Source organism: Lolium rigidum, chromosome 3 (assembly GCF_022539505.1).
Source record: "Lolium rigidum isolate FL_2022 chromosome 3, APGP_CSIRO_Lrig_0.1, whole genome shotgun sequence".
Taxonomy (NCBI): domain Eukaryota; kingdom Viridiplantae; phylum Streptophyta; class Magnoliopsida; order Poales; family Poaceae; genus Lolium; species Lolium rigidum.
Window position 1 is genome coordinate 238,790,042 of NC_061510.1, and position 11,107 is coordinate 238,801,148.

The following is an 11,107-nucleotide window of genomic DNA, read 5'->3' on the forward strand; positions in this document are numbered from 1 at the left end:
GGAGGTTTGGCTCTGTGTGTTCCGCATCAAGTGAAGAAGTAGCGGGAGAGGGCACAGAGGAGCCATGGCTACGGTGGAGCAGCCGCAGATCGAGCACAGCCACCTCGCCATCAGAGGCCTCAACCTCCACGTAGCCCAAGCAGGCACAGGTACTCAGCCTACCCCTCCGTTCCTTCCTCCACCAAGCAGTCCTCTGCCACCAAGAACGCACACGCACATCGGCCGTGACCGACTGACCGTTGCTCTTCTTGCTTCCAGGTGAGCTCGGGACGGTGCTCTTCCTGCACGGCTTCCCGGAGATATGGTACTCGTGGCGTCACCAGATGCTGGCCGTGGCCGCCGCCGGGTACCGCGCCGTCGCGCCGGACTGGCGAGGGTACGGCCTATCCGACCAGCCGCCGGAGCCGGAAGCGGCGTCCTACCAAGACCTGCACGAGGATCTCCTCGCCATCCTGGATGCGCTCTCCGTCCCCAAGGTAGTATATCGAGCCCTCGATTCTCGGACATTTTTGGGGAAATTAGTTTGTCCTGAGTCCTAACCCCGGGACAGTTCTTGGTTGTGGATAAGGATTCTCGGTTGGTGTTGGTCTCCTGAAATCAATCAATGTGTGGATTCCTTTGATCCCCTCAGTTCCAATTCCAACAAATGACTGAACTGGAGTAACTAATCTGCGTAAATTGCTGGATGCAGGCCCAGGACTGCCCCCCCTCTTCTTTTCTGAATAAAAAAAAAGCAGACATAACTGCATATTTGAAGTATTTTGAGATGAATTGATTCAACATTTAACCCTTTGATAGTCTACAACAACAATACGAAAATTCTTCCCACCATCATAGGATGTTTTCCAAGCTTTTGCGAGAAAAAGCTCGAGAGGATTATGCAATGTACTCTGATCGTTCACTTGTTGACAGGCCACCAAATTGCTATATTTCCAGAATTCTGGTCTAGCTATGAAGCTGCTGTATTTTTCTCATAAAAGTGTTCCAAGAAATAAGATCATTAGATATCTCCTTTAATTACTTAAAAGATGTTCCATGCGTCAGAAATTGCACCGGGAGATCAAATTTTCTCATCTGACAACTTCCCTTCTCGCTTAACTTCAGGTTTTTATTGTGGCCAAGGATTTTGGAGCCATGCCAGCTTATGACTTTGCTCTTCGTAACCCCAACCGCACATGTGGCGTTGTGTGCTTGGGAATCCCTTTTCTTCATGGTGCTTCCTCCTTCACCACCTTGCCAGAAGGCTTCTACATTCGGCGTTGGCGGGTTTTCCCTAACCTGAAAATCCCATGGTAAAGATGAGCAGAGAATTTTTTTCCATGATGAGATACAGAAAGCTTGTGTGTTGTAGGAACCAGGAAGAGCAGAGGCGGATTTCGGCAGGTACGACGTCAAGCGAGTTGTGCGCACCATCTATGTTCTCTTCTCTAGAAGTGAGATCCCGATAGCGAACGAGGATCAAGAGATCATGGATCTTGCGGACCTGTCGACTCCCCTTCCAGAGTGGTTCACCGAGGAGGATCTTGCCGTCTACGCGTCCCTGTACGAGAAATCCGGTTTCCGGTACCCAATGGAGATGCCATACAGGTAAACATAACTTGGTTAATCAGGTCATGTGATAGTGGCAACTTGATAGTTACTGTTGTTAGGCCCATTTATCAATATCTTGACAGAAAGAGATGTATGATGTACCATTTGACAGGGCACTCCATAAGAGCCAGCCAATCGAAGATCCCAAGTTCCAAGTCCCAGTGTTTGTTGTCATGGGGGAGAAAGATTACGTCTTCAAGTTTCCGGGGATCGAGGCTGTCTTGAAAGATGGCGTCATGGCGAAGTTTGCGCCAGACCTGAAGGTCACATACATCCCTGAAGGAAGCCATTTCGTTCAGGAGCAGTTCCCCGACATGGTCAATGAGCTCCTCCTCGGCTTCCTGAAGGACCATCATGTGGCTTGACAGATGCTCTATGCTTCACTTGAACTTGATCTCAGACTCAGAAGCATCATATACAGTCTGTGATGTTATGAAATTATTATATATGATTTCAGTGAAGTATATGTGATGCTGCTAATGCTTTTTCAGTGAAGGATATGTGATGTCTGGTATTTCTTCGAGTATGATAGTCAACTATGTATGAACTATGTTGTACCAATATACTGGATGTACTTTCTTTAATGTTGCATCTGCTTTCAACTATTTCATAGCCTCCCGTCCCAAGCAAACGTCGAGAGCAGGGTGTTGAGCCAAAAAGTAAAGTCCCTAGAGTTGGGGACTGAAGAGATTTTTTTACAGCCAAACGTGAAGAGAAGAGAGTCTCAGAGTAGATTCAGTGTTATGCGATCATTCAAAACGTCAGATTGTTTTAGAGCCTCCTACACCACCTTGGCGTTCTTGTGCACGCAAGGCACGGCTGCAGTATATTGATGCTTAATGTTGCAAGGGCATTGCAGCATAGCAAAACGGTATAATCTTTTCAGTGTTAGAATAGTTAACAATCTAGTAGGTTAGTCACATTCCCTCATTTTCAGAACAGAGTAAGTAGCTTAAAAACATTTGATGCATTCCATCATATACACCGGTGCAACCGTGCAAGTAACAGATGGAAGAAGTGAAAACAAAAGGAGAAGATTACCTGGACAACCAACAGAGACCAAACATAAGTAGTCCTTGAGAGCAGGTTTGAACCCAGGTGCATATACTCCTGATTTTTTAAATGCATTTCAAACCTATTTCAAAATATCAAAAAGATCCGGCAAAAAATGCGTCGAGTACATATTAATATTCTATGTTCTCGTAAAGTCGTTTCACGAAAAACTGATATCTTTGGTGTCATATATAATAAGACAAAATTTAGTGATAAGAAAAGGCTCTTAGTGAGACTTTTTTTTATCTTTTTTACACAAGACACAATATAAGTTGATTATCCATGAAACTTGGCGTGCGTACATAGAATGTCGATATGTGCGAGCCAATTTTTTGTTCGGAATTATTTGACACATAAAATATTTTTTCCGGTAGCAACAGCATGTGCGCATGGGCTCAAATGTGCATTTCCCTTGAGAGCACGGCTATTAAACTTATAAGTATTCTTTTTAGGAAAAATAAGCCTATTGTTTGGGCACCACTGGGAGAGAAGAGGAAGTTAAATCAGGAATTATAAAAGGACGATTATGTACTTCGTCTATCTTTCAAGAAACTGTTAGATCTATCTGCCTTACAAAAATAATACATGTATAAATACGACGCCTCCGCTTTATCATCCCTTCAACTGCACTGGGAACAGAACCGGCATTAAGGCAAAAACAAGACAATACTGATCAGCCCTCAGGAAGACAAGGCAATCATCAGCAAAGAGCAAATAAGAGATCCATGGAGCACTAGGGCACACCCGAATCCCTCTATCTATCCATCCTCCATCATAAAACTTCAGTAAAGATGATAAACCCTCACCACACAAAAGAAATAAATATGGTGATATTGGATCACCTTGCCGCAATCCCCGGGAGGGCTTAAAACTCTGCAGCAATTCTCCATTAACTTTGATCTGGAAATTGACTGTACCCACACATCTCATAACAAGAGAAACCCATTGTTCATCAAAGCCCATTTTTTGCAAAATTCCTTGTAGATAGGCTCACTCCACTCTATCATAGGCTTTAATCATATCAAGCTTCACCGCACACCAACCTTGGCACCCTTTCTTCTTCCTCATTGAGTGGATGCACTCATAGGCAGTCAGAACATTGTCTGTGATTAGTCTCCTGGGAACAAACGCACTTTGAACATAAAGATATCGGCCTATACTGGGTAATGTTCTGAGGATTCTTCACTTTTGGAATCAGAACGATAATGGTTGTATTGACAATTTCAGGCATATGACCTTGGTAGGGGCTAGGGTTCTACGGGTCTAGGGAGGAGGTGGTAAGGGTGGAAGTGAGGGCGGAGAGGCTGGAGGGCTCGGCGCCGGCGGCTGGGCGCCGTCGCGGAGGAAGGAGGCGGCGGCTAGGGTTGGGTGCGGCTGGGCGCAGGGGGTCTCCCGTCTCCTTCAGGAGACGAGACAGTATGATAGAGACAGTATGATACTGAATATTTGTCTGATTAATCCTCTAAACCCGAATTTACTTGGGATAAGCCCCTAATTTACTTGGGCTAAGCCCACAACTAGCCACTAGTGGGCTTCTTGCGTGTATAGGTCAGACCGACCATAACAGACCTCCTTGTAGAAATGCCAATACAGCACTAGCAACATCATCCTTAACCAGCTGCCAGTGTTTGAAAGAAACCGGCTATGAATCCATCCACCCCAGGGGCTTTTGATGGCTTCATATCGAACAAGGCTTTCTCCACCTCCTTTTCCTCAAAAGGCCTGCATAATCTGTTGTTCATCATATTAGTTACTTTAACTGGGACCGAATTCAGAATAGCCTGCACATCTATGCTCTTTCACTTCCAGCACTACACCATTCTCGTCAGTAAGCACCCTGATTCGGTTTTGACTTCTCCTAACTGAAGATCTTGCATGAAAAAATGATGTATTCTGGTTTCTGGTCCCCCTCCTTCAGCCAGTCTACTCTCGAACGCTGCTTAGCCATGATCTCCCCCTTCCGAAGGAGTTCAGAGAGCTGTGGTGCCAAATCCTTTTCTCTCACCGAAGTCCCACGGTACAAAGAATCTGCACGCTCTTTTTCAAATGCCTTTCGACACTTTTTTATCCTTCTTCCTATATCACCAAACTTCTTTGAACTCTAGGTCGAAAGACCAACTTGCATCTGGCTTAACGCCTCCTGCAGACCTGCAAGGTCTCTTGCACCAGATCCGTTCTGCCAACTGTCAATAATAGCTTTTTCGTAGCTTTCCTCCCTACGCCAAGCGTCTTCATACATAAAAGGCCTAGGCCCTCTTTCACTTTCACTTTCACTATCCAAGAGCGTACGCAACTTTGTGATCAACACACAATGGTCAGATTTTGGAGAAGGAGAATGCCTCACTACTGACCCACTGTATAGATCATCCATGGCTGGGCTGGCCAACATCCTGTCAAGACGGATCTTCACATTTGCATTCCCCTCTCGGCCATTGAAGAAAGTCTGTCATATGTTACGGCAAGAAATAAGGCAGAGCACCCTTCCAGTAGTTGGAGCAGCAAACAAGTTCACAAGCGAATTTGATGTGGCAAACTGGTTCTCCTGTACCCATTAGGCTACTTAGGAGATATATACTCTCTCGTGTTTTCACAGATAATAAGTTACGAACCAATCAAAGCTACCCACCAATCACTATTGGGTATAAGGCATATATCACTTGGGTGCTTAAAAAACGTTTCAAGCACAACGATAAGAAATAATAATTACAAGGTGTGTACTCTCATGGGCACCAATCCAGTGTGTTGCTAATGGATTTGTTTTACAATTTCCCATACATGTGTACACTAAAGCACTGCCGGTTGTGTTCTGGCTTAGCGAACTTGATTGTAGTATATAGCTTTTAGATTATCAACAATTCTTAGTAAATGCTGACAGTCAAATTCTACTATTAACCAACTCATTGGTAAATTAGATGATACTGCCATAATAGATTTTTTTGGTACTCAAATTGAAAGGTTTATAGATATTTTAGAGAGAGGAGATATATTTACAGATAGCAACATATATGAGTTAATTAACCAGATTGTCATTTCATCTAGAAGAGACAGAGACAAATTAAAATAGCCTGATTGAACTCGCGGATAACATGGAGAAATGTATTCATAAACTGCCTCCGACAATTCTGAATTTATTTCACTGTGACCTTTCAAAAATTATCTTAAATACCTGGTGATGTTGCACTTCTTTGCCTTCATTTATTTGTAGTTGATGGCGAGCTGGCAGGAAAGGCCATTGCTCGGGATGCTGATATTGAGAAGCAGGCATTGAAGATAAAAAAATACAGTCCGTCAATTATGAGCTTCTGGTTTCTCATGTTCTCTTTTATTGACTGACAAGCCTAATAAGAATACTAAAGCTCTAAGTAGGCAGAGAGTGACCTATTTCATAGATGAAGGAGCATAAAGTACATACTGTTTTCTCGGCACAACGGATATTTGTAGCAACCATCCTACCACGTAAAGCGCTGTTTCACCTTCAAGTCTTCAGAATGCCTCTTAAATGTGGGACAACTCCTGCAATGAACAGCGGATCATTAGAGAAGTACAATCTTAAAAATTCTTTATGGATTAGAAAAATAAGTGAAACAAAGGCAAAGTTCTCAGGAATTGAACAGAAAGGCAATAACTCAGTCAGGGTCATCTTTAAATAAACATTTGATACTTTTCTGTTATAACTTATGATGCAATGGTACATGGTAGTCGCCAATTCTCCATTGCAGTACCTTAGAAGCTTCAGCAGAACTCTGAAAAGCCTTTGTCCCTCGTTCCCTTGCTTTTTGTTTGATCCTGATAGCAGAACTCTGTAAAGCCTCTCAGTTTGTATTTCTTTCACTTACTACAATTTCAATTAAGAAGCTTGAGCTATGTGAACCTTATCAGCCTGATAAAATGATGTAAACTTGTGTGCAGCTCACGTAACTGTAGAAAAGAATCCAACTTAGCCAAGAACAGAAACAAGGAGAAAAAGAGAGGGAAAATCCTCCACGAGAGGATCTCGGTGGAGGAAAAGGATGTTGATGCAGATTCTAACCTAGAGAACACCCAACTTAGCCAGGTTTATCTATTTCCCTCCTAGAATCTCTGTCGTCTTTCCTCTACTTTTTCTCTTTTGTTGTTTTCTTCCTGCCAAAAATCAAGGGAAGAAATAGAAAACGTAAAGATGATAGACGGGGACTGTGCTTGTTCATTAAAGTCCATGATTCAACTTGTTTAGATGCATATAATCCCATCAAAGATTCTACTTGTTCAGTTCATGAAATCTGGTAATAAAGCTGACAGATAAAACACTGACAGAAAAGAAGAAGAAATGTAGACTTGATATAACATACTTTAACGGTACATAACCAACAGATAAACCCAAGTCATGTGCATACTCCATAACTTTTAGATTCATCTAGCCCAAGTCTATCATTTACAAAACTTACAACCCACATTCTATCATCTCTTACTAACATATAAACAAACACTTGATTTCATCTCTTCACACAGTACTACTTTTCTAGTTCTAATATATCAGAATCCCTGCCATATATTAAAAAAATATGGTTCTACAATACAATGGAGATGATTAGGAACAGAAAGGATCCCTGCCAAAAGCGGACACTTACAGAAGAGTTAAATCGCTTGCATATAATGACACATGTTTTGGCATGTGCTCGAGAAAAAAAAAAAGAGTACTGCATCATTCAATCCCCCAGGCTGTTGAGGATAATTAGCAAATTATCCTCAAACTGACAGCATAGCTTGAAAATTACAGAAATGGTTTCTTCCTAGCGACGAAAACATTGAGCCCAGAGCCTCAGACTACAAAAGAAGACCAGCAACTAAAACTTCTCATACTGGTGTACATAACTGCGAGCTGTAGGCAGAACAAAGCCACAGCTGTTCAGGAAAAAAAAGGTTATTTTACTGTAAAGTTTGTTCATGTGTCTTAATTTTCTAAGCATCCCCATATCATTTATTCATACTAGATGACCCGTTGCACCACTGGCGCAAAAGGCTGAAGCAAGACAGTATTCAAGCTATAAGTTTTACAATAATATGTTTTAAATTTTATAAATTGGTTGGTTAATTGATTTAAATGGATCAACATTCACTCACTTTAGTTTTATTTTTTTATCTTTCTTGGCAGAACAGAGACATTATTTAGCTCATTTGGCTAAGCAAGGCGAATCATTTGACTCATATGCGATGTTATTTGTTCAGGAGAGAGTCTTTATTTCTGTGAAACATATGTGTTTCCAAACCACGTACATGTAGGTGAGGCGCCGAAGACAGTAGCTATTACCAGTCCTGAAGCTTCATCCAAGGAAGAGGCAGTAAAGAGCAGCTGCAAAGCTGCCATATCAGTTCTGAAGAGCGGGAAATCTATTTGCCTGGTGGATCTGAACTATAACCACAGATCACACGGAGAGGTATATGTTGTCGAGGCAAAAGAAGCTCTGTGGTTTGCTACTTTCATGGGTTCCAAGCCCTTTCTCAGTGGGAGCCAATGGTTGATGGGATCCACGCATGCGAGGAGTATTGCCAGAAGCTAGTGGTGGAGCATCCAGAAGAAGAACAAGCTAACTTCCTGTACAGGATGAAATGCAGCAGCACCTGTTGCTGGGTTGCACAAAGCCTTTTTGGTTGATCTGCAGCTTGCAAAGCAGCGATTTAAGAATACTGGAGATGGACTGGGAGTAAACAAGGAGCAGGAATATATAGCTAATACTATCAGTAGTATGTTGTTTAGATCTATAGTATGTATGTTGGCTTAAAACCTGTAGCACGTGTGCTATATTCTTGCATATTCGCGTGGTAGTAGAGCCATCAAGCATCATCAGGAGTATGAGTTTAGACCACATTGCAATCTGGCATTCAGAATTATGAAGTAAATATCTGCACTGAAAACCGTGAAATAAGTAATAAGCAAACTAACAGAGAGAATGAATCCACCAAAACAAGCAAGCAGAGTTTATTTCAATGTTCTCTTTAAAACAAACTAATAGTCTTTTGTCAGTAGGCCATTTAATTTGTGTAACCTATAGATAGCATAAAATATATCATAGCTTGAAGTGCATTCCTGGCAAAAGATCAGGACTATAAGCCGATTATCAATGGCAACAAAAATCTTTCGTTTAATCACATTTTGGTTGCACTTGGTTTCAGTTTCTACAACCATTCAAGATTGGTAGTATGCACCTGATGTAACAACTACTTGGAGATCTCAGATTTAATGGAAAATATGTGGTGCATGTGAAGATCAGTGAAACAAGCATCATGAAGGTGAGATCTGTTAAAACAATCTCCATCCTACTGAATATAGAAGTACCTAAAACATGTGTGAATACTGATTAGCTCTGTCCAGCTGGTGCTCTAGGAAGTTGTTTCAGTAAAACAGAATGATTGTTACCCCAAGTTTGTGGTGCAGTCATTTTGCAAAGATCGCTCAATTTATGACAGATTTGTAACTTAATTTGGACATGATATTCCTCCTATTTTTTCTTAAAGCAAAACAAGCTGTACCTACAGCAGCGAATCGAAACATATGTAATTGGCCGCAAAGAACTCTGGCCCATACTTCATGCCATGCATAGCAGATAAAGTTCAAGTTTGGGCAATAGTTCGTGCCACACATACAAATATATAAAGTTGAGGCCATAGCTCGGGCCGAGGATCTTGTCAAGGGATGGCCTAGTAGCATTCCTCACATACGGACCAGAAGGGTTGCTTACAAAAGCGAGCTTGCATATTTGTAAAATCACTTACATATTTGTAAGAAGGATGCAAATTGGTTTTATTTCCTAAAATTCAAACTTGAAAAAGCACATCAACAACGGAAGCATGTTCCAATAACAGCAGACATCAAGAGTACTGCATCATTCAATCCCCCAGGCTGTAGAGAATAATTAGAAAATTATCGCAAGCTGACAGCATACCTTGAAAATTACAGCAATGGTTTCTTCCTAGCTACGAAAACATTGAGCCCAGACTACAAAAGATGACCAGCAACTAAAACTTATCATACTGGTGTATATAACTACGAGCTGTAGGCAGAGCAAAGCCACAGCTGTCCAGAGCAAAAAAATTGGTTCGTCTACTGTAAAGTTTGTTCATGTGTCTTTATTTTCTAAGCATCTCCATATCATATATTCATATATTCATGAAGAAATTAGATATCATGTCATGTACAGTTAAAAGAAAATAGATACCATATACTCATGAAGTTCTGTAGGAAATAGTTGAGGTTCAGTTAAAGCTAAAATATGACCAGTATCTAAAACTTCAAAAGATGATCAGAAACATGATATAGATCTGAGGGGAAAAGGAACATTTACCTTTGATTGGGCGCTTGTGGTGTTCTTGTCTTCACAAACTTTAAATGGCTTTGGATTATGTAGTAGGAGTAGTACGGCAATGGTGCGTGCTTTCGACGCGTGGTGGAGTGCCGCTTCCGGTCGCCATTGTGCCAAGCAGACGTTGGTGGGTTGCATATTATCCAGGCTAAGGGCATCTCCAGGTGCGACACATTTCCCGCGGCCGTCCGCTTTGCGTCGCCAGGCAGACGCCAAAATGACCGCGAGGGGCGAAATGTTCGTTTGCGTCGGGCAGCGGTTCGACGCATTTTGGACATGCAAGTGTTTTTTTTTTGTGCTCGCGAAAAAGTAGTACTCAATGATGTCAGGTTGATCCAATCGAATAGATTATAGCCTAAACAATTCACCGGATACTTCAATCGAATAGGTTCAAACATATTTAACATACAAAGAACAAACACTACAAGAAAAGTTGCCATGGTCGATGAAGTTGAAGTCGCGCCGTGGTTGCTGGTGTACCATGGCCGACGATTTTTGGTCCCTCCGTGGTGCATGTCAAAACTTTTTTTTTCTCGTTTTTGAGGCCACCTAGCCCGACGTTTAAGCGGCCAAAACGTCGCGTATGGTGGCCCGGGACGTGGTGCATCTCGAAATCTCGGGTTCGCCGGCAGAGTCAACGCAAATCCGCACCGCCGAGGGATGTAGGGCCCGGATGGCAGCCTCTCTGGCATTGTTTTTTCCTCGATCGCGCCATCTCGTTCAACGTTCTCCGATCGAGCCGTTTACGATGCGGGATCATGGGTCCCGCATATCATCCTCTATGAACCAAAATTTTTTCTATTCTTGGATTTTTTTTTGACCCCCGATTTCCGGCTACTTCCTTTTTCTTTTGATCCCTTGCCGCCTTGGAAACGTTGAGACCGCTGTCTGCTAAATGGGACCCGCATGTCATCCTCTATGTGCAATCAACTTTCTTTTCTTGGAGTTTTTTTGGCACCTCAAATTTGGTCACTTGCCTTTTTCTTTCGATCCCCTGCCGCCTCTCAAACGTTGATACCGCTGCTGCTAAATGGGACCCGCATGTCATCCTCTATGTACTATAAAACTTTCTTTTCTTGGAGTTTTTTTGGCACCTCAAATTTGGTCACTTGTCTTTTTCTTTCGAT

At 42.3% G+C, this 11,107-nt stretch overlaps 1 protein-coding gene and 1 long non-coding RNA gene across 6 annotated transcripts; one reads left to right on the plus strand and one right to left on the minus strand.

The window, feature by feature from the left end:
* Positions 1 to 5: 5 nt before the first annotated feature.
* Positions 6 to 2,195, plus strand: LOC124703183 (AB hydrolase superfamily protein YfhM-like). The gene is made up of 5 exons (XM_047235409.1): positions 6 to 149; positions 259 to 476; positions 1,105 to 1,266; positions 1,352 to 1,587; positions 1,703 to 2,195. The coding sequence occupies exons 1-5, from the start codon at positions 65 to 67 to the stop codon at positions 1,953 to 1,955; spliced, it is 954 nt and encodes a 317-aa protein (XP_047091365.1). The 5' UTR covers positions 6 to 64; the 3' UTR covers positions 1,956 to 2,195.
* A 2,357-nt stretch (positions 2,196 to 4,552) lies between these two features.
* Positions 4,553 to 10,007, minus strand: LOC124699183. 5 transcript variants are annotated; one of them, XR_007001313.1, is made up of 9 exons: positions 9,963 to 10,007; positions 8,406 to 8,495; positions 7,897 to 8,276; positions 6,674 to 6,765; positions 6,515 to 6,561; positions 6,366 to 6,443; positions 6,056 to 6,156; positions 5,810 to 5,878; positions 4,553 to 5,086 (listed from the first exon to the last, which is right to left on the minus strand). It is a non-coding gene; the product is annotated as an uncharacterized LOC124699183 (long non-coding RNA). The 5 variants fall into 5 exon arrangements; XR_007001312.1 differs by having other exon boundaries at positions 7,931 to 8,276; positions 8,406 to 8,523; XR_007001311.1 differs by having other exon boundaries at positions 6,366 to 6,429; positions 8,406 to 8,523.
* Positions 10,008 to 11,107: the final 1,100 nt, after the last annotated feature.